The sequence below is a fragment of the Anomaloglossus baeobatrachus genome, chromosome 10 (genome assembly GCF_048569485.1).
Source record: "Anomaloglossus baeobatrachus isolate aAnoBae1 chromosome 10, aAnoBae1.hap1, whole genome shotgun sequence".
Taxonomy (NCBI): Eukaryota; Metazoa; Chordata; class Amphibia; order Anura; family Aromobatidae; genus Anomaloglossus; species Anomaloglossus baeobatrachus.
In genome coordinates, this window is record NC_134362.1 from 209052941 (window position 1) to 209079163 (window position 26223).

Sequence of the window (26223 nt, forward strand, 5' to 3'; positions counted from 1 at the left end):
ATGGTCATTGACCCATTTCTTCTTCAATCTCGCTGTATACTTCAGGTTGTTGTCCTGCTGGAACACTTTGTCGTCCATTTCCTACCCATAGTACTTGAGTGTATGAAGTAACTCGTCTTGTAGGATCATCACACATAGCTCAGCATTGTGGCCACCATCTGGTCAAGTATCCAAATGCCTTTGGCTGTAAACATCTCCATATCATCAGGCTTCCTCCACCCAATTTGAGAGTTCCTTCCATTTCTCGATCTGTTATAGCCCCTTTTTCCCTCGTTGCTTCCAGACCCATTGCCCCCATCAGAGTAATCTATTGTCTTTCTTCTCATCGCTCCCGATCACCTGTTTCCAATATTCCACTTCTCATTCTTCTTTGTAAACTCAAGCCGACACTTCTTATGATGATATTGAGGTTGAGGCTTCTTCCCCTTTTTTCTTGCCACCATTCCAAACTTGTGTAACGCGCGTCGCTCGGTGCTTCATGGACGTTTGTGATCTCACTATTATGGAGCAGACGAGCCGCCTCCACTACCGGGTGTCACCAGATGTGATAGACCTTGTGATGGGCGACTTGTTGACTCTGATATTTTGCCTGGACGTCACCTCTTGGCTTTTGAATGGATGGAAGGACTTCAGTTCCTATTTTTCCACCTGTCATGGCCTCACATGATGCAGTTTGGCAATTTTCTTGGCCGAGAGACCGCCATCGATGAGCTGGATGATGCTGCAGCTTCTCTTTTCTTGGGAAATCTTCATGGTGGCTCCTCGATTCCAACCAGCAACTTTGACTTTGGAATCAATCTAATAACCCAATGGGCTATTAAGGAATCTGAGAACAGGTTGTGATTTGTAATATACGGGAAGATAAAGGAGCAAAACAGTAACAATGCAGTGACGAGAATTTGCATAAGTAATCATCTGCTAAATAGCTGCAAGTCACATTTATGTATGAGAAGCCGAGATGATTGTCTATACAGTGAAGGTCGCCTCATACTCAAAGCTGTAGAGGATGGGGAGATAGGGAGCCAGAAAGTCAAAAGCTGAAATCATTGTTACCCTTTTGCTTGTCAGTGTATATGACAGTGTGTATGGCCTTAGACAGTAGTGGACAGTGTGTTTGCACAGCAGCGCCTAATCTTAGACCTATAATAAGGAGATTTACATTTCTTAAGGGTCCGCGAATGACCAGAGCGGATCATACATGGTATGTGGAAAGCCACAGTTGGAGAGCGTGGGTTTTATTAGCATGTATTCTGTTACCAGCAGTCTATAAACAGCTGAGCTTGTGTATACAGATAATATCCAGTGTGAATACGCCCGTTCTGACTCAGAACAATTTATGGCCTGACATGTGAGATATGATCGGGCGCTGCTGTCAGTGGGGTTAGTAGTATCCCCTGACCAGAGCGAGGTTCAGGGGCCGTCATCGAGTCTGCAAATATTTAGCATGTTGGGCTGATGGCTGTGACAATATAATCCTTGTGGAAGCGCGGTCCTGGCACGCCGCAGTTCCTGTATGAGAACACATTTTGTTACGCTCGCAGTAATTAGCTATTTGTAGCATCAGTGACCAGAGCACATTATGTGCCAGAGATCCTGCCACCATCACAGACATAATCCCATCATTGTGGATCCTGAAAATATCAACGGAAATTCCTCTGCGGTGTAATGGATACGGAACGTGAAATCGGTGGAGGTAAACAAACCTTCATTTGGAGGGAGAAATAAAGAATCCTCCTGGCAGATTTATGGGCAATGCCTGGCGTCAGATGTTCACAATTAGGAAGGACGTGTGCTCAGCATCGGATGGGGGACAGAGGAGCGTATAGGAGATGGTCACAGGGGTGCAGGATGGCGGGAGAGGAGCGTATAGGAGGTGGTCACAGGGGTGCAGGATGGCGGGAGAGGAGCGTATAGGAGGTGGTCACAGGGGTGCAGGATGGCGGGAGAGGAGCATATAGGAGGTGGTCACAGGGGTGCAAGATGGCGGGAGAGGAGTGTATAGGAGGTGGTCACAGGGGTGCAGGATGGCGGGAGAGGAGCGTATAGGAGGTGGTCACAGGGGTGCAGGATGGCGGGAGAGGAGCGTATAGAAGGTGGTCACAGGGGTGCAGGATGGCGGGAGAGGAGCGTATAGAAGGTGGTCACAGGGGTGCAGGATGGCGGGAGAGGAGCGTATAGGAGGTGGTCACAGGGGTGCAGGATGGCGGGAGAGGAGCATATAGGAGGTGGTCACAGGGGTGCAGGATGGCGGGAGAGGAGCGTATAGGAGGTGGTCACAGGGGTGCAGGATGGCGGGAGAGGAGCATATAGGAGGTGGTCACAGGGGTGCAGGATGGCGGGAGAGGAGCGTATAGGAGGTGGTCACACGGGTGCAGGATGGCGGGAGAGGAGCGTATAGGAGGTGGTCACAGGGGTGCAGGATGGCGGGAGAGGAGCGTATAGGAGGTGGTCACAGGGGTGCAAGATGGCGGGAGAGGAGTGTATAGGAGGTGGTCACAGGGGTGCAGGATGGCGGGAGAGGAGCATATAGGAGGTGGTCACAGGGGTGCAGGATGGCGGGAGAGGAGCGTATAGGAGGTGGTCACAGGGGTGCAGGATGGCGGGAGAGGAGCGTATAGGAGGTGGTCACAGGGGTGCAAGATGGCGGGAGAGGAGTGTATAGGAGGTGGTCACAGGGGTGCAGGATGGCGGGAGAGGAGCATATAGGAGGTGGTCACAGGGGTGCAAGATGGCGGGAGAGGAGTGTATAGGAGGTGGTCACAGGGGTGCAGGATGGCGGGAGAGGAGCGTATAGGAGGTGGTCACAGGGGTGCAGGAAGCCGGGAGAGGAGCGTATAGAAGGTGGTCACAGGGGTGCAGGATGGCGGGAGAGGAGTGTATAGGAGGTGGTCACAGGGGTGCAGGATGGCGGGAGAGGAGCGTATAGGAGGTGGTCACAGGGGTGCAGGATGGCGGGAGAGGAGTGTATAGGAGGTGGTCACAGGGGTGCAGGATAGTGGGAGAGGAGCGTATAGGAGGTGGTCACAGGGGTGCAGGATGGGGGACAGAGGAGCGTATAGGAGGTGGACAGAGGAGCGTATAGGAGGTGGTCACAGGGGTGCAGGATGGCGGGAGAGGAGCATATAGAAGGTGGTCACAGGGGTGCAGGATGGCGGGAGAGGAGCGTATAGGAGGTGGTCACAGGGGTGCAGGATGGGGGACAGACGAGCGTATAGGAGGTGGTCACAGGGGTGCAGGATGGGGGACAGAAGAGCGTATAGGAGGTGGTCACAGGGGTGCAAGATGGCGGAAGAGGAGCGTATCGAGTAATCGAGTTTTAATAGAGCTTAGTAAAATGTAAACTCAGGTGTCTTTGGATTATCTGCGCCAACTATATCTGGGCACTGAGGGATCAGAATTTTATGGGTATGTTCCTAATTGTTGCATCTGCTGCAGAAAATCAACAAATGTATAGCTGCAAGAACGACTGCGAATTTGGTTGTGGAAATGCTGCAGATTTGTGGATTTCGAATCTTCGTAATATTGGAATCCACCGCGTGTACGAGATCTTAGGAAACACACCGGACAATAGACATTAATGCACAGCATCGGAGGACGGTCGGATCCCACGTACAGGACCAGGTGGAGATTACGGAGACTTCATTTCCAACTGGCTGGATCCACAACTCAATCATCAGCCTTAGAATAGAGGGAACAGAAGTATTAATGCGGCGCAGGCCTCGGAGGCGGAGGAAATATCCTGCTGAAATTCTGCTTGTGAGACAAATGGTGCAATAAACACTTCTGTCCACGCTTTATTGGAGAACATTATTCCATGGAACAGATGAGCCGGATAATTTACAATAAATCGCGTCTCTTTGGTTAGCAGCTGTCAGTGCTCATCTGCCGCCCAAAATGTTGTTTTATGCTAATAACAATAATAAAAGGATTCAACATGCAATCAAAAATCCTCTATCAATGGCTCGACTACGGGGCTTAATCCGGTGATCTCTGGTTGTGTAGTCGCTTTCCCTCGCCGTTGGACCGCAGTAGATTCTGTATCAGTCCGATTGCTGTTAGTTCTCTTGTCTTTCCTTTGCCTTCCCCTCCAGTGTGTTCACTTCCTCGCTTGGTTTGCCCTATCACTTCTTAGGAGGTGGCTGTTTATACTCACCATGCACATGCCTACAGTGCTATCCTCTATCATGACTTGACTACGGGGCTTGATCCGGTGACCTCTGGTTGTGTAGGACCGCAGTAGATTCTGTATCAGTCCGACTGCTGTTAGTTCTCTTGTCTTTCCTTTGCCTTCCCCTCCGGTGTCTTCACTTCCTCCCTTGGTTTGCCCAATAACTTCTTAATAGGGGCTGTTTATACTCACCATGCACATGCCTTCAGTGCTGGCTGTTTTCCTAGGTTGATGGATGTTTGGAGTTCCAGCTCCTCAGTTCAGGATACTTTTGATTTTCCCGGCAGTTTGTTGGTGTGTTTCCCTTCCCAGCATTCTCCCATTCTGTTTCATTTGGGATTTGGAGGAGTTCCACTTAACCCGTAAGGCTTTTTGGGTTTCTTTCAGTGTCTTTAAGGCTTTTTGGGTTTCTTTCAGTGTCTTTCGTCTTCTCTGTACGACTTTGTGAACACCTATTTAGCCCTGTATACACTTCTTTTATGTTTATTGGTATTTTGTATTACACTCAGTATAGCGTTTTAGGGTGCAGTTAAGGACACTCAGGGTCAGCCGACGCTGAGTGGTGTCCTCACGGTGTAACTTTAGGGTGCCAAAATCCGAGGTCAGGCAGGGCCAAAACAAGGTCAGGGACCTGTGATCAATGTGTCCCCTGGTTTGTTTGTCCCCGTGTGAGTGGAAGGGTTCAGTAATAACACCCTCTTTAATTAGAAATTGATGCTGAGCCGCAAAATAATAATTTAGAGGTGGCGACCTGTCCTTCTCCATATCGGTGCTGCAGTATGAGGATATCCATGATTCATGATGTTCACAAATCAGTATCTCTCATCACACCCCCCAATAGTATAATGGAACGACTCTCACACCCGATAGTTTCATGATGTGCAGAATGGAGCACGTCCAATCAAAAACCGTAGAGAAGGGGAGATTGGGAATAAGTGCAGGTGTGATGTACAGGCCCCGACGTAGACTGAAGACGGCTGCTCTGAGAAAACAATCTGAACAGTGTTTATCTTATGTCAGTGACATTCTGTGCTGAAATATAATAAAATGCCGCCCCGGGGTGATATAATGACAACACTAGGTATGGAGAGTAACTATTCAGCTTGGGGGGGCTTATTTTGGCAGAATGCCTTTAGTAATGGCGGCCGGACTGGTTGTCACAGACGACTTCCAGGAACAGATAAAAATGAAAAACAGCAACGCGCGTCTCTAACATGTTGCGGACGACTGAAGCATTTGTCGGGGATTTTTTTTTCTGCTTGGGTTTATCAGGTTATAATCACTGAGACTTTAGATTTCCAGGAATAAAGTTCCGCTAATGATATAATTTATGCACAGATAATACATGTTCCTGCCCCGCGGCCCTGGTAATGGCAGCTCCTGCGATGGGTGATGAGCACTGAGAACCTGCCAGAGGCAAAAAGCATTCTGCAGAATTCCTACAAGACTGAGGAGAGAAAATACCCACATAGGGTCACATACTAATGCACAGTCATCGGTACAATCGTCTCCAGGTGACTTTATAAGGGTACGTTCACACGGGGCATCTGCATATTACAGTAGGAGAACCGTGAATGGTGAGGGCTGTGCTGGGGCAGCGGTGGTGGAGCGGAGTCACAGGAGGCGGGGCGGTGCTGGGGGGGGCTATGCTGGGGCAGCGGTGGTGGAGCGGAGTCACAGGAGGCGGGGCGGTGCTGGTGGGGGCTGTACTGGGGCAGCGGTGGTGGAGCGGAGTCACAGGAGGCAGGTGCGGTGCTGGTGGGGGCTGTGCTGGGGCAGCGGTGGTGGAGCGGAGTCACAGGAGGCAGGTGCGGTGCTGGTGGGGGCTGTGCTGGGGCAGCGGTGGTGGAGCGGAGTCACAGGAGGCAGGTGCGGTGCTGGTGGGGGCTGTGCTGGGGCAGCGGTGGTGGAGCGGAGTCACAGGAGGCAGGTGCGGTGCTGGTGGTGGCTGTGCTGGGGCAGCGGTGGTGGAGCGGAGTCACAGGAGGTAGGGGCGGAGCTGGTGGAGGCTGTGCTGGGGCAGCGGTGGTGGAGCGGAGTCACAGGAGGCAGGTGCGGTGCTGGTGGTGGCTGTGCTGGGGCAGCGGTGGTGGAGCGGAGTCACAGGAGGTAGGGGCGGAGCTGGTGGGGGCTGTGCTGGGGCAGCGGTGGTGGAGCGTAGTCACAAGAGGCAGGGGCGGTGCTGGGGGGGGGGCTGTGCTGGGGCAGCGGTGGTGGAGCGTAGTCACAAGAGGCAGGGGCGGTGCTGGGGGGGGGGGGGGGCTGTGCTGGGGCAGCGGTGGTGGAGCGGAGTCACAGAAGGTAGGGGCGGAGCTGGTGGTGGCTGTGCTGGGGCAGCGGTGGTGGAGCGTAGTCACAGGAGGCAGGGGCGGTGCTGGGGGGGCTGTACTGGGGCAGCGGTGGTGGAGCGGAGTCACAGAAGGTAGGGGCGGTGCTGGTGGGGGCAGTACTGGTGGTGGCTGTGCTGGGGCAGCGGTGGTGGAGCGGAGTCACAGGAGGTAGGGGCGGAGCTGGTGGGGGCTGTGCTGGGGCAGCGGTGGTGGAGCGTAGTCACAAGAGGCAGGGGCGGTGCTGGGGGGGCTGTGCTGGGGCAGCGGTGGTGGAGCGGAGTCACAGAAGGTAGGGGCGGTGCTGGGGGGGGCTGTACTGGGGCAGCGGTGGTGGAACGGAGTTACAGGAGGCAAGGGCGGTGCTGGTGGGGGCTGTGCTGGTGGAGGCTGTGCTGGGGCAGCTGTGGTAGAGCGGAGTCACCGGAGGCAGGGGCTGTGCTGGAGCAGCAGTCGGGCCGTGCTGGCAGCGGAAGCTGTGCCGGCTGAGTGGAGCAGGCTAGCACGGCGGGTGTCCCAGATGCCCTGTCGGCAGTGCGGGCTTCAAAGAAATGACGCTCGGAGTGGCACATGCGCAGATTGAGCTCCCAGCTCAACGACAAGATCTTGAGCCAAGACCTCCATCTGTGTATGCACCAACTTCGGGCGCCATCATTTGAAGCCAGAGCATACGGGACAACGGCCACACCATCCTGCTCCACACTGCCACCGCATCTTGTACAGACATCCGCCAGCACAGACATCCGCCAGCCGGCCACCAACGCTGAGAAGCAGCCGGCCGGCCGTCCGCACAGAGAAGCAGCCGGCCGGCCACCAACGCTGAGAAGCAGCCGGCCGGCCGCCAGCACAGAGAAGCAGCCAGCCGGCTGCCCTCACTGCCCCTCGCCAATTTTCCACCTCCCTGTAAGCTATATTCGGATTTTAAGATGCACCCCTCATTTTCCTCCCAAATTTTTTGGAGTAAAAGTGCATATTATAAGGCAAAAAATATGGTACATTCATAATATGGAGACCACGTCGGATTGTAGATATCATTGCAGGGTGAAACGTGCTGCAAAGCCACACTTTTTATGAATCAAAATTGAGAGGTCCTAAAGAAATGAATGGTTACAAGTATTACTGAAGTCATGTGGGAGGTGGCAACAAAGCAGCGGTCGCTTGACAGTTGCTCCATTAGCTCCAGACGTACGTTAGGATTACCAGTCGGCCATTAATATAAGGGGCTGTCCATTTGTGAGTAGTTCTCCTGTTAATAGTGGGGTCCGGACACTGATCCCCCAACACGTTCGTGCACATATGAATAACCCCTTTATTGCCCCCCAGTCCTGCTAACACATCAGACCCATTACACTCCTTCACGGCATAAAACAATGCAGATACAATGTCGGGTGCTTGGATTCCGGGATATGTATTAGGTATCGGTGCGTTTGTGGTGTCGGGAGTTGTCTGCGGTCTTTTTATCCCTCGCAGCTCGTTTCCATTTTTGCCTCCTCAGGATTTTCCGGACGCTGCAGCACAGCAAAGTGAACTTATAGCAAAGTGTTTTTATTAGCTACTGAGACGTCTCGTGCGGACACGGCAGTGGTGGGATTCTAGGTGCAGACACGGAGGCGGCTCGTGCGGACACGGCAGTGGTGGGATTCTAGGTGCAGACACGGAGGCGGCTCGTGCGGACACGGCAGTGGTGGGATTCTAGGTGCACACACGGAGGCGGCTCGTGCGGACACGGCAGTGGTGGGATTCTAGGTGCAGACACGGAGGCGGCTCGTGTGGACACGGCAGTGGTGGGATTCTAGGTGCAGACACGGAGGTGGCTCGTGCGGACACGGCAGTGGTGGGATTCTAGGTGCAGACACGGAGGCGGCTCGTGCGGACACGGCAGTGGTGGGATTCTAGGTGCAGACACGGAGGCGGCTCGTGCGGACACGGCAGTGGTGGGATTCTAGGTGCAGACACGGAGGCGGCTCGTGTGGACACGGCAGTGGTGGGATTCTAGGTGCAGACACGGAGGTGGCTCGTGCGGACACGGCAGTGGTGGGATTCTAGGTGCAGACACGGAGGCGGCTCGTGCGGACACGGCAGTGGTGGGATTCTAGGTGCAGACACGGAGGCGGCTCGTGCGGACACGGCAGTGGTGGGATTCTAGGTGCAGACACGGAGGCGGCTCGTGTGAACACGGCAGTGGTGGGATTCCAGGTGCAGACACGGAGGCGGCTCGTGCGGACACGGCAGTGGTGGGATTCTAGGTGCAGACACGGAGGCGGCTCGTGCGGACACAGCAGTGGTGGGATTCTAGGTGCAGACACGGAGGCGGCTCGTGTGAACACGGCAGTGGTGGGATTCTAGGTGCAGACACGGAGGCGGCTCGTGTGGACACGGCAGTGGTGGGATTCTAGGTGCAGACACGGAGGCGGCTCGTGTGGACACGGCAGTGGTGGGATTCTAGGTGCAGACACGGAGGCGGCTCGTGCGGACACGGCAGTGGTGGGATTCTAGGTGCACACATGGAGGCGGCTCGTGCGGACACGGCAGTGGTGGGATTCTAGGTGCAGACACGGAGGCGGCTCGTGTGGACACGGCAGTGGTGGGATTCTAGGTGCAGACACGGAGGCGGCTCGTGTGGACACGGCAGTGGTGGGATTCTAGGTGCAGACACGGAGGCGGCTCGTGCGGACACGGCAGTGGTGGGATTCTAGGTGCAGACACGGAGGTGGCTCGTGCGGACACGGCAGTGGTGGGATTCTAGGTGCAGACACGGAGGCGGCTCGTGCGGACACGGCAGTGGTGGGATTCTAGGTGCAGACACGGAGGCGGCTCGTGCGGACACGGCAGTGGTGGGATTCTAGGTGCAGACACGGAGGCGGCTCGTGTGGACACGGCAGTGGTGGGATTCTAGGTGCAGACACGGAGGCGGCTCGTGTGGACACGGCAGTGGTGGGATTCTAGGTGCAGACACGGAGGCGGCTCGTGCGGACACGGCAGTGGTGGGATTCTAGGTGCAGACACGGAGGTGGCTCGTGCGGACACGGCAGTGGTGGGATTCTAGGTGCACACACGGAGGCGGCTCGTGCGGACACGGCAGTGGTGGGATTCTAGGTGCAGACACGGAGGCGGCTCGTGCGGACACGGCAGTGGTGGGATTCTAGGTGCAGACACGGAGGCGGCTCGTGCGGACACGGCAGTGGTGGGATTCTAGGTGCAGACACGGAGGTGGCTCGTGCGGACACGGCAGTGGTGGGATTCTAGGTGCAGACACGGAGGCGGCTCGTGCGGACACGGCAGTGGTGGGATTCTAGGTGCAGACACGGAGGCGGCTCGTGCGGACACGGCAGTGGTGGGATTCTAGGTGCAGACACGGAGGCGGCTCGTGTGGACACGGCAGTGGTGGGATTCTAGGTGCAGACACGGAGGCGGATCGTGTGGACACGGCAGTGGTGGGATTCTAGGTGCAGACACGGAGGCGGCTCGTGCGGACACGGCAGTGGTGGGATTCTAGGTGCAGACACGGAGGTGGCTCGTGCGGACACGGCAGTGGTGGGATTCTAGGTGCAGACACGGAGGCGGCTCGTGCGGACACGGCAGTGGTGGGATTCTAGGTGCAGACACGGAGGCGGCTCGTGCGGAGACGGCAGTGGTGGGATTCTAGGTGCACACACGGAGACGTCTCGTGCGGACACGGCGGTGGTGGGATTCTAGGTGCACACATGGAGGCGGCTCGTGCGGACACGGCAGTGGTGGGATTCTAGGTGCACACATGGAGGCGGCTCGTGCGGACACGGCAGTGGTGGGATTCTAGGTGCAGACACGGAGGCGGCTCGTGCAGACACAGCAGTGGTGGGATTCTAGGTGCAGACACGGAGGCGGCTCGTGCGGACACGGCAGTGGTGGGATTCTAGGTGCACACATGGAGGCGGCTCGTGCGGACACGGCAGTGGTGGGATTCTAGGTGCAGACATGGAGGCGGCTCGTGAGGACACGGCAGTGGTGGGATTCTAGGTGCAGACACGGAGGCGGCTCGTGTGGACACGGCAGTGGTGGGATTCTAGGTGCAGACACGGAGGCGGCTCGTGTGGACACGGCAGTGGTGGGATTCTAGGTGCAGACACGGAGGTGGCTCGTGCGGACACGGCAGTGGTGGGATTCTAGGTGCAGACACGGAGACGTCTCGTGCGGACACGGCGGTGGTGGGATTCTAGGTGCAGACACGGAGGCGGCTCGTGCGGACACGGCAGTGGTGGGATTCTAGGTGCAGACACGGAGGCGGCTCGTGCGGAGACGGCAGTGGTGGGATTCTAGGTGCACACACGGAGACGTCTCGTGCGGACACGGCGGTGGTGGGATTCTAGGTGCAGACACGGAGGCGGCTCGTGCGGACACGGCAGTGGTGGGATTCTAGGTGCACACATGGAGGCGGCTCGTGCGGACACGGCAGTGGTGGGATTCTAGGTGCACACATGGAGGCGGCTCGTGCGGACACGGCAGTGGTGGGATTCTAGGTGCACACACGGAGGCGGCTCGTGTGGACACGGCAGTGGTGGGATTCTAGGTGCACACATGGAGGCAGCTCGTGTGGACACGGCAGTGGTGGGATTCTAGGTGCACACACGGAGGCGGCTCGTGCGGACGCGGCAGTGGTGGGATTCTAGGTGCAGACACGGAGGCGGCTCGTGCGGACGCGGCAGTGGTGGGATTCTAGGTGCACACACGGAGGCGGCTCGTGCGGACGCGGCAGTGGTGGGATTCTAGGTGCACACACGGAGGCGGCTCGTGCGGACGCGGCAGTAGTGGGATTCTAGGTGCAGACACGGAGGCGGGTCGGATAGAAGACCCCAGGAATGGACACATCCGCACCTCGGCATTCTCTCCTACCAAGCCTGGCGGATCTGATAGAAGCTTGTGCTCATCACGATGGAATTGGGATCAGTGAATCTCCACATTAATGTACATTTTATACAGGAAGGAAAAAAAAACAGCACATTTTTTACATTTCTGTCTGTCCATATGACTATTCCAAGCATCGTAAAAGCCACATCCTCCCATCGCTGGTAGAGACGTTTCTGGGGCCGCGTTAATGAACACTCGTAAAACAGACGAGCAATGGAAACATTTGGGTGAGCGAGAGCTGGAGGCACAGCACGCTGTCATGCAGGACCGCATTTAAAGGGACACAGACATCGAGACAGGGCAGATCCCGGAAAAGTAATCAACCCGTGTAATTACAGTCTGCAGAATCAGTGATCTTACATCATCCGTGTATCAGTATACAGCATACAGGTTATTCACAGGGGATGAACGCTGGACGGACAATCGGACCTCGGCATTACGGCCCGGACTGTCTGTGTGTATGGAGGCTAACTAAAGAATGAATGTCTGGAACACCAATGGTGTGAACAGGGTGCAAGACTCAAAAATATACAACTAAACAATAGGATAAAGAGTTGCACACCAGTCACAATGTATAGGGGAATAATGAAAAGCAGAACTGCTATAGGAATACTAGACTGAAAAATACAATGGACTATGACATTGTGACTGGTGTGCAACTCTTTATCCTATTGTTTAGTTGTGTGTATGGAGGCGGCTGATCTACAGTTAGCAGGATTTAGATATATTTTATATGGATCCACCGGTAGTCTGAGGACACTGCTCATGACTTCTATGGGAGAGTGTTGTGATTATGCTCTGTGACCTGTGCAGAGGTCATACTGCAGGGAGGAAGAGGAGGTGAGCTGTGATATCACATATTGTGAATGGTGGATCCCTTGTTATCAGCTGTATATAGATGTATCAGTCATTATGCAGGAGGGGGAGGAGGTGAGCTGTGACATCACATATTGTGAATGTTGAATCCTGTATTATCTACTGTATTGTATCGATCATTGTTCATGAAGGAGGAGGAGGTGAGGTCTGACATGACCTATTGTAACTGGTGGATCCTGTGTTTTCTACTGTAAATAGAGGTATTATCAATGATTGTACAGGAGGAGGTGAGCTGTGACATCACCTATTGTGAATGGTGGACCATTTGCTATCTACTGTATATAGAGATGTTATCAGTCACTGTACAGAAGGAGGAGGTGAGCTGTGACATCACCTATTGTGAATGGTGGATCATTTGCTATCTACTGTATATAGAGATGTTATCAGTCATTGTACAGGAGGAGGAAGTGAGCTGTGACATCACCTATTGTGAATGGTGGATCATTTGCTATCTACTGTATATAGAGATGTTATCAGTCATTGTACAGGAGGAGGAAGTGAGCTGTGACATCACCTATTGTGAATGGTGGATCATTTGCTATCTACTGTATATAGAGATGTTATCAGTCATTGTACAGGAGGAGGAAGTGAGCTGTGACATCACCTATTGTGAATGGTGGATCATTTGCTATCTACTGTATATAGAGATGTTATCAGTCAATGTACAGGAGGAGGAAGTGAGCTGTGACATCACCTATTGTGAATGGTGGATCATTTGCTATCTACTGTACATAGAGGTGTTATCAATCATTGAACAGGAGGAGGAAGTGAGCTGTGACATCACCTGTGATCCCCTGCTGAAATGTCTGTATACTCTTCTGCAGCCTGTTGGTGGGAAAGCCCTATTAATGAAGTTGATTGTTAATAAAGATGAAATGATAATGTGCTCGGCCATTGTCCGGCTGGATTGTCCCACACCTCGCAGTGGCGGTGGAGCCCCGGCCTGACACATTACATGGGGTATCCGGTATCCAGTGTACTGGGTAGAGTGGAAGAAAACGGGAAAGAAATAAACCCTTCATAAGACCCACGGCTGATTACCTGCAGATTGCAAACGCCAATATACTAATTGCTTATTTTCGCTGTTCCATATTGTTTTCTTTGGCTTTATACAAAAACAACTGGAGCAAGAAAATCGTCTAATCCTGCGCAACAAACCCCCTGACAGAAAGGCAGCCGGGGGAGCTGTGCCTTTAAGTGGGATTTATTTACAGGAAATACTTATGGCTCCTTAAAGAGGTCTCCAGTCAGGATGAAGAGGCCGCGTGTGCTTCCATCTGGGTGGGAAGTCATTAGTCATGGACTATGGAGGTTGGGACCCTTCCTCGTGGATTAAGCCTCGTCCAACTATCAACCCACTAAAAGCCCCAGAGCCCTAAACTGAGAATAGACAGAGGCGCGGGGCAAGACCCCGGGACCCTGACCTGAGCTGACTCCCACACAGGCCGTGGAGCAGCGCGTCCTATAGGCACGGACGCTTATACTTCTGCCCATTAACGAGTGCCGGTAACAGAGCGATTCCTGGATTCACGTTACACAGGCGGGTGCGGTTTTCAGAAAGACACGAGCTGTCAAGGTAAATCCGCTGCTCAACATGAAGAGCTACTTGGCCGGCGTCCATCATCGGTGTCCCGTGTGATCCGGCTTCTGCACATGACAGGACGCATAAAGCTCCAGATGTTACACACAACGGCCCTCCATTGTGCGGAGGATTCACTGCATTCACAATAGGAAACGGCTCTGGGGTAAAATCTGAGGTTATTAGAACAATCTGGGAAAATGCACAGACAAGCCCCGAGGAAAGAACCTAACGAGCCGGCGTTAAGGGGTTAAATGTACTAAAGGGACGTTGTTTCAGAGGTCCCATTCCAGCCTTGTCCCTGCTTCTTGATCTGCCCTCGCGGTGACTGCCAGAGCGCCATTTCTGGCCTTGTCTCTACTTCTTAATCTGCCCTCGCGGTGACTGCCAGAGCACCATTTCTGGCCTTGTCTCTACTTCTTAATCTGCCCTCGCGGTGACTGCCAGAGCGCCATTTCTGGCCTTGTCTCTACTTCTTGATTTGCCCTCGCGGTGAACGCCAGAGCGCCATTTCTGGCCTTGTCCCTGCTTCTTGATTTGCCCTCGCGGTGAACGCCAGAGCGCCATTTCTGGCCTTGTCCCTGCTTCTTGATTTGCCCTCGCGGTGAACGCCAGAGCGCCATTTCTGGCCTTGTCCCTGCTTCTTGATCTGCCCTCGCGGTGACTGCCAGAGCGCCATTTCTGGCCTTGTCTCTACTTCTTAATCTGCCCTCGCGGTGACTGCCAGAGCACCATTTCTGGCCTTGTCTCTACTTCTTGATTAGCCCTCGCGGTGAACGCCAGAGCGCCATTTCTGGACTTGTCCCTGCTTCTTGATTTGCCCTCGCGGTGAACGCCAGAGCGCCATTTCTGGCCTTGTCCCTGCTTCTTGATTTGCCCTCGCGGTGAACGCGAGAGCGCCATTTCTGGCCTTGTCCCTGCTTCTTGATTTGCCCTCGCGGTGAACGCCAGAGCGCCATTTCTGGCCTTGTCTCTACTTCTTAATCTGCCCTCGCGGTGAACGCCAGAGCGCCATTTCTGGCCTTGTCTCTACTTCTTAATCTGCCCTCGCAGTGAACGCCAGAGCGCCATTTCTGGCCTTGTCCCTGCTTCTTGATTTGCCCTCGCGGGGAACACCATTTCTGGCCTTGTCTCTACTTCTTAATCTGCCCTCGCGGTGAACGCCAGAGCGCCATTTCTGGCCTTGTCCCTGCTTCTTGATTTGCCCTCGCGGGGAACACCAGAGCACCATTTCTGGCCTTGTCTCTACTTCTTAATCTGCCCTCGCGGTGAACGCCAGAGCACCATTTCTGGCCTTGTCCCTGCTTCTTGATTTGCCCTCGCGGGGAACACCAGAGCGCCATTTCTGGCCTTGTCTCAACTTCTTAATCTGTCCTCACAGTGACTGCCAGAGCACCATTTCTGGCCTTGTCCCTGCTTCTTGATCTGCCCTCGCGGGGAACACCAGAGCGCCATTTCTGGCCTTGTCTCTACTTCTTAATCTGTCCTCACAGTGACTGCCAGAGCGCCATTTCTGGCCTTGTCCCTGCTTCTTGATCTGCCCTCAAGGTAAATACCAGAGCGCTATTTCTTGTCTTGTCCCTGCTTCTTAATCTGTCCTCACAGTGACTGCCAGAGCGCCATTTCTGGCCTTGTCCCAGCTTCTTGATTTGCCCTCGCTGTGAACGCCAGAGCGCCATTTCTGGCCTTGTCCCTGCTTCTTGATTTGCCCTCGCGGGGAACACCAGAGCGCCATTTCTGGCCTTGTCCCTGCTTCTTGATTTGCCCTCGCGGGGAACACCAGAGCGCCATTTCTGGCCTTGTCTCTACTTCTTAATCTGTCCTCACAGTGACTGCCAGAGCACCATTTCTGGCCTTGTCCCTGCTTCTTGATCTGCCCTCAAGGTAAATACCAGAGAGCTATTTCTTGTCTTGTCCCTGCTTCTTAATCTGCCCTCGCAGTGAATGCCGGAGCACCATTCCGGCCTTGTCCCTGCTTCTTGATCTGCCCTCGCGATGAATGCCAGAGCGCCATTTTTGGCCTTGTCCCGACTTCTTGATCTGCCATCGGGGTGAACGCCGGAACGCCATTTCTGGCCTTGTCCCTGCTTCTTGATTTGCCCTCGCGGGGAACACCAGAGCGCCATTTCTGGACTTATCCCTGCTTCTTGATCTGCCCTCGCGGAGAACACCAGAGCGTCATTTCTGGCCTTGTCCCTGCTTCTTGATCTGCCCTCGCTGTGAACGCCAGAGCGCCATTTCTGGACTTATCCCTACTTCTTGATCTGCCCTCGCGGTGAATGCTAGAGCGCCATTTCTGGCCTTGTCCGAGCCGAGTTTGGTCATCACTTCATCACTTTACATCCACAAGAAAGTGTTAAAATCTTACAAGGGACTAAATACTTTCTCAAAAAATCACCCCAAAGGACACGTTGGCCATTTTTGAGCAGATGACGCTCATGACAAGCAATAATACAATGTTGACATGTACGAGGTGCAGAATGGTAAGGAGGTACTCACAGCGGATGCCATAAATCATCAGTGGGTCCAGCTGCTTCTTCCCGTGCTTCCCTTGTCCTGACAGGTTGGACACCGCTTGCACCTCGCGATGAAACAAGTAGTCGAGCAGCGTCAGCGCCATCTTCTCGGCGGTCCGGCAGTTGGTGCTGATGTGCAGCATGTCGGCGGCTGTGACCGGGCACCTCACACGCATCTCCGCATTACTCTCATCTCCGAGCCACGTGCCGTTTGGGAAATCCTCTAAAATAAGAAAACAACATCAAACTTGTCAGAAATGCTTAGCAAATATCCAGCACGTGTGCAACATCACAAGGGTTAATATCTCAGACCCCAGAAAACATGACTGACCCACGAGAACAGCGCTGCCCAGAAGCAACACGGTGATTTTACAGTGCGGCCCCCCCGTACATATAACAGTGCGGGCCCCCCATACATATAACTATGCGGTCCCCCATACATATAACTATGCGGTCCCCCATATATATAACTATGCGGTCCCCCATACATATAACTATGTGGCCCCCCCATACATATAACTATGCGGTCCCCCATATATACAACTATGCGGTCCCCCATACATGTAACTATGTGGCCCCCCATACATATAACTAAGCGGTCCCCCGTACATATAACTAAGCGGTCCCCCATACATATAACTATGCGGTCCCTCGTACATATAACTATGCGGTCCCCCATACATATAACTATGCGGCCCCCCATATATACTGTATAACTATGTGGCCCCCCTTACATATAACTATGCAGTCCCCCATACATATAACTATGCGGTCCCCTGTACATATAACTATACAGTCCCCCATACATATAACTAAGCGGTCCCCCATACATATAACTAAGCGGTACCCCATACATATAACTATGCGGTCCCCCCGTACATATAACTATGCGGCCCCCGTAAATATAACAATGCGGCCCCCCGTACATATAACTATGCGGTCCCACGTACATATAACTATGCGGTCCCACGTACATATAACTATGCGGCCCCCCTCATACATATAACTATGCGGCCCCCCCCGTACATATAACTATGCGGCCCCCCCCCCCCCATACATATAACTATGCGGCCCCCCCCGTACATATAACTATGCGGCCCCTCCGTACATATAACTATGCGGCCCCCCCATACATATAACTATGCGGCCCCCCCCATACATATAACTATGCGGCCCCCCCCCATACATATAACTATGCGGCCCCCCCCCATACATATAACTATGCGGCCCCCCCGTACATATAACTATGCGGCCCCCCCCCATACATATAACTATGCGGCCCCCCCATACATATAACTATGCGGCTCCCCCATACATATAACTATGCGGTCCCCCATACATATAACTATGTGGTCCCCGTACATACTGTATAACTATGCGGTTCCCCGTACATACTGTATAACTATGCGGTCCCCCTTACATATAACTATGCGGTCCCCCATACATATAATTATGCGGTCCCCCGTACATATAATACTGCTGTGATGTTACAACAGCGAGGGGCTTTCCGTTGGGACCACCATCATCATCGCTTAGGAGCCACACAATCGTGGTAGGTGAGTGATGGAACTTTCCGACTTAGCGGCAGCAGTTGTGAATGGCTGTTGGTGCCACAATCGGGGAGAACAGGCGGAGTCAGCCATTGTGGAACTGTCTTTTGCTCATGTTCATGTCGCACCAATAAACAGAGATAACCAAGTGCATATGGCGGAGGCTCGTTATATACAGAACATTATATATGAGGCCGGTCCACAGCGGCTCCCAGGAAACTGCAGCACCAGGCTTCCCGATGTGAACCATCAGATATGTGGCCTTGTATACTACTGTCACCAGACGGATACACCGGCCACCGCCCTGCACACACACAGACTCTAGACATACGGGGCGCAGAGACTGCAAATTCGAGGTTCTGCAGCATTAATGAAATGGATGAATCCGGTCAGACTAGACCAATCGCTGCACAGATCTGAGCACCAAGCTGCGGAGATGAGCGCAGCAATGTCTACAGCTGCAGATAGGGGGAGCCGATGCTCCCAGTGCTCAGTGGTGCCCTCTGGAGGACACTTGCGTCTGTGCAAAAAATCTGCAAAGATTACAACGTCCTTTTCGTAACATTGGGATTCACAGTGATCAATGTCAGGATGACAGGATCGGGGTTCCCACCGGAAAAGCAAATAATGGACACGAAGCGGAAACGTCAAACGTTCTTGTATCTTGACATATGAAATGAGAGGGAAAGTGCAGCAGTGATCTACGCTGGTCATTCAGAAAACCAAGTGCTATTCATTCTACTGGAGCCAATCAAGGGTAACATAAAGCAGAGCCGGAAAATCAGAGCTTGTACAACAGGCTTCACTGCTATCCCCAGGAGGGAGGCCGGGAGTACAGAGGATGCAAGGAGCAGGCGCCCGACGACAGCAGACTGATAAGCCATGCCGGAGACTTGTCAACAGCCACCTACTATATCCTGCTGGTACATGTCTCCTCAGGAACCTCCTGCTGGTACATGTCTCCCCAGGAACCTTCCGCTGGCACGTGTCTCCCCAGAGACTCCGCAGGAACCTCCCCGCTGGTACATGTCTCCATAGGGACTCCACAGGAACCTCCTGCTGGTACATGTCTCCTCAGGAACCTCCTGCTGGTACATGTCTCCATAGGGACTCCACAGGAACCTCCTGCTGGTACATGTCTCCTCAGGAACCTCCTGCTGGTACATGTCTCCTCAGGAACCTCCTGCTGGTACATGTCTCCATAGGGACTCCACAGGAACCTCCTGCTGGTACATGTCTCCTCAGGAACCTCCTGCTGGTACATGTCTCCCCAGGGACTCCACAGGAACCTCCTGCTGGTACATGTCTCCATAGGGACTCCACAGGAACCTCCTGCTGGTACATGTCTCCTCAGGAACCTCCTGCTGGTACATGTCTCCCCAGGGACTCCACAGAAACCTCCCCCTGGTACATGTCTCCATAGGGACTCCACAGGAACCTCCTGCTGGTACATGTCTCCCCAGGGACTCCACAGGAACCTCCTGCTGGTACATGTCTCCTCAGGAACCTCCTGCTGGTACATGTCTCCCCAGGGACTCCACAGGAACCTCCTGCTGGTACATGTCTCCTCAGGAACCTCCTGCTGGTACATGTCTCCCCAGGGACTCCACAGGAACCTCCTGCTGGTACATGTCTCCTCAGGAACCTCCTGCTGGTACATGTCTCCCCAGGGACTCCACAGGAACCTCCTGCTGGTACATGTCTCCATAGGGACTCCACAGGAACCTCCTGCTGGTACATGTCTCCATAGGGACTCCACAGGAACCTCCTGCTGGTACATGTCTCCCCAGAAACCTCCCCCTGGTACATGTCTCCATAGGGACTCCACAGGAACCTCCTGCTGGTACATGTCTCCCCAGGGACTCCACAGGAACCTCCTGCTGGTACATGTCTCCTCAGGAACCTCCTGCTGGTACATGTCTCCCCAGGGACTCCACAGGAACCTCCTGCTGGTACATGTCTCCATAGGGACTCCACAGGAACCTCCTGCTGGTACATGTCTCCATAGGGACTCCACAGGAACCTCCTGCTGGTACATGTCTCCATAGGGACTCCACAGGAACCTCCTGCTGGTACATGTCTCCATAGGGACTCCACAGGAACCTCCTGCTGGTACATGTCTCCCCAGAAACCTCCCCCTGGTACATGTCTCCATAGGGACTCCACAGGAACCTCCTGCTGGTACATGTCTCCCCAGGGACTCCACAGGAACCTCCTGCTGGTACATGTCTCCTCAGGAACCTCCTGCTGGTACATGTCTCCCCAGGGACTCCACAGGAACCTCCTGCTGGTACATGTCTCCTCAGGAACCTCCTGCTGGTACATGTCTCCCCAGGGACTCCACAGGAACCTCCTGCTGGTACATGTCTCCATAGGGACTCCACAGGAACCTCCTGCTGGTACATGTCTCCATAGGGACTCCACAGGAACCTCCTGCTGGTACATGTCTCCCCAGAAACCTCCCCCTGGTACATGTCTCCATAGGGACTCCACAGGAACCTCCTGCTGGTACATGTCTCCCCAGGGACTCCACAGGAACCTCCTGCTGGTACATGTCTCCTCAGGAACCTCCTGCTGGTACATGTCTCCCCAGGGACTCCACAGGAACCTCCTGCTGGTACATGTCTCCCCATAAACCTCCCACTGGTACGCGTCTCCCCAGGAACCTCCGCTGGTACGTTTCTCCCCAGGAAACTCCCGCTGATACGTGTCTCTCCAGGAACCTCCCTGCTGGTACGTGTCTCCCCATAAACCTCCCTCTGGTATGCGTCTCCCCCTGGAACCTCCTGCTGGTACATAGCTATTCAGTAACCTCCCACTGGTACGCATCTCCTCAGGATCCTCCCGCTGGTACGCGTCTCCTCAGAAACCTCCCGCTGGTACGTGTATCCTCAGGAACCTCCCGCTGGTATGTATTTCTTCAGGAACCTCTCGCATGTACGCGTCTCCTCAGGAACCTCCCACTGGTACACATCGCCTCAGGAACCTCCTGCTGGTATGCGTCTCCTCAGGAACCTCCCGCTGGTATGCGTCTCCTCAGGAACCTCCTGCTGGTATGCGTCTCCTCAAGAACCTCCCGCTAGTACGCGTCTCCTCAGGAACCTCCCACTGGTACACATCGCCTCAGGAACCTCCTGCTGGTATGCGTCTCCCCAGAAACCTCCCGCTGGAACGCGTCTCCCCTGGAACCTCCCGCTGGAACGCGTCTCCCCTGGAACCTCCCACTGGAACGCGTCTCCCCTGGAACCAACCGCTGGAACGCGTCTCCCCTGGAACCTCCCGCTCCGCTGGAACACGTCTCCCCAGGAACCTCCCGCTGGTACGTATCTCTTCAGTAACCTTCCGCTGGTATGCATCTTCTAAGGAACCTCCCACTGGTACACATCTCCACAGGAACCTCCCACTGGTACACATCTCCACAGGAACCTCCCACTGGTACACATCTCCTCAGGAACCTCCCGCTGGTACGTATCTCTTCAGTAACCTTCCGCTGGTATGCATCTTCTAAGGAACCTCCCACTGGCACGCGTCTATTCAGGAACTTCCCACTGGTACACATCTCCTCAGGAACCTCCCGCTGGTATGCGTCTCCTCAGGAACCTCCTGCTGGTACACATCACCTCAGGAACCTCACTCTGGTACACATCACCTCAGGAACCTCCTGCTGGTACGTATCTCTTCAGGAACACCGCACTGGTACGCGTCACCACAGGAACCACCCGCTGGTACACATCTCCTCATGAACCTCCCACTGGTACGCCTCTTCCCAGGAACCTCCCGCTGGTACACATCTCCCCAGGAACCTCCCGCTGGTACGCCTCTTCCCAGGAACCACCCGCTGGTACACATCTCCTCAGGAACCTCCCGTTGGTGCGCATCTCCCCAGGAACCTCCCGCTGGTACGCCTCTTCCCAGGAACCTCGCACTGGTACACATCTCCTCAGGAACCTCGCACTGGTACACCTCTTCCCAGGAACCTCCCACTGGTACGCCTCTTCCCAAGAACCTCCCGCTGGTACGCCTCTTCCCAGGAACCTCCCGCTGGTACACATCTCCTTAGGAACCTCCCGTTGGTGCGCATCTCCCCAGGAACCTCCCGCTGGTACGCCTCTTCCCAGGAACCTCGCACTGGTACACATCTCCTCAGGAACCTCGCACTGGTACACCTCTTCCCAGGAACCTCCCACTGGTACGCCTCTTCCCAGGAACCTCCTGCTGGTACGCATCTCCCCAGGAACCTCCCGCTGGTACACATCTCCTCAGGAACCTCCCGTTGGTGCGCATCTCCCCAGGAACCTCCCACTGGTACGCCTCTTCCCAGGAACCTCGCACTGGTACACATCTCCTCAGGAACCTCGCACTGGTACACATCTCCTCAGGAACCTCGCACTGGTACACCTCTTCCCAGGAACCTCCCGCTGGTACGCATCTCCCCAGGAACCTCCCGCTGGTACGGATCTCCCCAGGAACCTCCCACTGGTACGCCTCTTCCCAGGAACCTTGCACTGGTACACATCTCCCCAGGAACCTCCCACTGGTACGCCTCTTCCCAGGAACCTCCCGCTGGTACGCATCTCCCCAGGAATCTCGCACTGGTACGCCTCTTCCCAGGAACCTCCCGCTGGTACGCATCTCCCCAGGAATCTCGCACTGGTACACATCTCCCCAGGAACCTCCCGCTGGTACACATCTTCCCAGGAACCTCGCCCTGGTACGCATCTCCACAGAAACCTCCCGCTGGTACGCATCTGCCCAGGTACTCCGCAGAAACCTCATCTATTGCGTTGAACAGGGCGAATACAAAGATCCGGGCAAGTAAAACGTTACATCATTTATGTCCCAACTCCTTCAGGTTTGTATGAAGCAAAACAAGGCTGTAAATGCATATAGTTGTGGTAGGCGCACGTTCACACCTCCCTTATTTGCTGTGGAGTTTTGTGCGCAGATTTTTGCGTGGAGAATACGGAGCATAATACAATACAGGATGATGGAATTGCAACAAATCTGAAACCCGATGCAGGTTTTGGATGAATACTACGGAGAGGCTATCGATACCAAAGTTGTGGTCAGGCCCTTTAATTATCAGCGCTTCCTAATATTATCAATATTACCGCCATCAGTCTGAACACAACTCCCATCGTGCGGGGGAGGATTGCTGTTGTGGTCCCTGATGGAAATATCACATTTTAGCCGGTTTTGCTGTCATTTACGGAGCGTCGTCCTCAGGACTCCAAATAAACCGTTTCACCTTCCAAAAACCTATTAAAATAACATCAACTTTGCTGCTCTGCAAACTGAATTACCGAATCGTATTAATAAATAGCTTCTCCGGTGCCAGAGACTGTCTGCCCCGTTTACAGATGGCAGCGGTGACTGAATTATATAGTCTTTCTGGACGAGGACGGAAAATGTGCAGACAGGCGGATATACCGGATATACGGCTACTGACGAGGCAATTGTGATTTGTCCAGACGCATCCAAAATCAAGGCTGCAATTCAAAGATCCAAACTTCTGGCCTGTGTCTCGCATGGGGCGGTGAATCAGAGCTAATGCCTCACACGCGCCACCAACCACCAGGGCGAGGGGCGGCCAGGACCGGGCACAGCCGTCTACCTGCTCATGGGCAGAACGGAGGCGGAAATATTTTCCATCCAGATTTCCAATTGGAAAATGATGACTCCCTTCAATATGGAAAGTATGAAGCTGCGGAGTAAACAGACGCCTGATCTGGAGTAAACACCGCGGGGCAATGTTGATGGAACCTGCGGCTTTTTCTTGGTTACCCTCCAATTACTACTGAATTTGGGAGGAAGGAACTTAAAAATAGTGGCTGGTGTGGAGCATTGATGGCATCCGACTGCCGGGCCGAGCTATAAAACCTCCCGTCATCCCAGATTCCTGAGCTATGAAAGCCGGGCTGGAACCGTATAAAAGTGGGAGGAAAGGATGGCAGCTCCACCGTCCGTGCCGCACCCACAGGAAGACAGCGCCGCACCCACAGGAAGACAGCGCCGCACCCACAGGAAGACTGCGCCGCACCCACAGGAAGACTGCGCCGCACCCACAGGAAGACAGCGCCGCACCCACAGGAAGACCGCGCCGCACCCACAGGAAGACCGCGCCGCACACACAGGAAGACAGCGCAGCACCCACAGGAAGACCGCGCCGCACCCACAGGAAGACCGCGCCGCACCCACAGGAAGACCGCACCGCACCCACAGGAAGACCGCGCCGCACCCACAGGAAGACAGCGCCGCACCCACAGGAAGGCAGCGCCGCACCCACAGGAAGGCAGCGCCGCACCCACAGGAAGACCGCGCCGCACCCACAGGAAGACCGCGCCGCACCCACAGGAAGGCAGCGCCGCACCCACAGGAAGACAGCGCCGCACCCACAGGAAGACAGCGCCGCACCCACAGGAAGACCGCGCCGCACCCACAGGAAGACAGAGCCGCACCCACAGGAAGACCGCGCCGCACCCACAGGAAGACAGAGCCGCACCCACAGGAAGACAGCGCCGCACCCACAGGAAGACAGAGCCGCACCCACAGAAAGACCGCGCCGCACCCACAGGAAGGCAGCGGCGCACCCACAGAAAGACAGCGCAGCACTCACAGGAAGACCGCGCTCATGTGGCGTCTGTGTGGGGGTCTGTGCACACACCTGACTACTACACTGCCTCCTGACAGACGCCGCAGGGTGTCCGACCAGTGCGAGGACAGGACAAAGAAACGTCGTACTGAATCCAACAAACAGGACCGACGTCATAGGAGAAAAAGTGTCACACAATATAAGCTGAGATACAGCCCGGAATACAGTATCATACATCAGAAGCTGAGATACAGCCCGGAATACAATATCACCCAATATAAGCTGAGATACAGCCCGGAATACAGTATCATACATCAGAGGCTGAGATACAGCCCGGAATACAATATCACCCAATATAAGCTGAGATACAGCCCGGAATACAATATCACACATCAGAGGCTGAGATACAGCCCGGAATACAATATCACCCAATATAAGCTGAGATACAGCCCAGCATACAGTATCACACATCAGAGGCTGAGATACAGCCCGGAATACAGTATCACCCAATATAAGTGGAGATACAGCCCGGGATACAATATCACACATCAGAGGCTGAGATACAGCCCGGAATACAATATCACCTAATATAAGCGGAGATACAGCCCGGGATACAATATCACACATCAGAGGCTGAGATATAGCCCGGAATACAATATCACACATCAGAGGCTGAGATACAGTCCGGAATACAATATCACACATCAGAGGCTGAGATACAGCCCGGAATACAATATCACACATCAGAGGCTGAGATACAGCCCGGAATACAATATCACCCAATATAAGTGGAGATACAGCCCGGAATACAGTATCATACATCAGAGGCTGGGATACAGCCCGGAATACAATATCACACATAAGAGGCTGAGCTACAGCCCGGAATACAATATCACCCAATATAAGCGGAGATACAGCCCGGAATACAGTATCACATGTCAGAGGCTGAGATACAGCCAGGAATACAGTATCACACATTGGTGGCTGAGATACAGCCCGGGATACAATATCACACATCAGAGGCTGAGATATAGCCCGGAATACAATATCACACATCAGAGGCTGAGATACAGCCCGGAATACAATATCACCCAATATAAGTGGAGATACAGCCCGGAATACAGTATCACACATCAGAGGCTGAGATACAGCCCGGAATACAATATCACACATCAGAGGCTGAGATACAGCCCGGAATACAGTATCACACATCAGAGGCTGAGATACAGCCCGGAATACAGTATCACACATCAGAGGCTGAGATACAGCCCGGAATACAATATCACCCAATATAAGTGGAGATACAGCCCGGAATACAGTATCACACATCAGAGGCTGAGATACAGCCCGGAATACAATATCACCCAATATAAGCGGAGATACAGCCCGGAATACAGTATCACATGTCAGAGGCTGAGATACAGCCCGGAATACAATATCACCCAATATAAGTGGAGATACAGCCCGGAATACAGTATCACACATCAGAGGCTGAGATACAGCCCGGAATACAATATCACCCAATATAAGCGGAGATACAGCCCGGAATACAGTATCACATGTCAGAGGCTGAGATACAGCCAGGAATACAGTATCACACATTGGTGGCTGAGATACAGCCCGGGATACAGTATCACCCAATATAAGCTGAGATACAGCCCGGAATACAATATCACCCAATATAAGCGGAGATACAGCCCGGGATACAATATCACCCAATATAAGCGGAGA

At 54.1% G+C, this 26223-nt stretch overlaps 1 protein-coding gene across 1 annotated transcript in view; it reads right to left on the minus strand.

Moving 5' to 3' along the window:
• Positions 1-26223, minus strand: part of BANP (BTG3 associated nuclear protein) — a 469223-nt gene that overhangs the window by 222869 nt on the left and 220131 nt on the right. The window contains exon 7 of the mRNA XM_075326225.1: positions 16334-16573. Within this exon, the coding sequence (XP_075182340.1) occupies positions 16334-16573 (240 nt within the window). The remainder of the gene's footprint in view (positions 1-16333; positions 16574-26223) is intronic.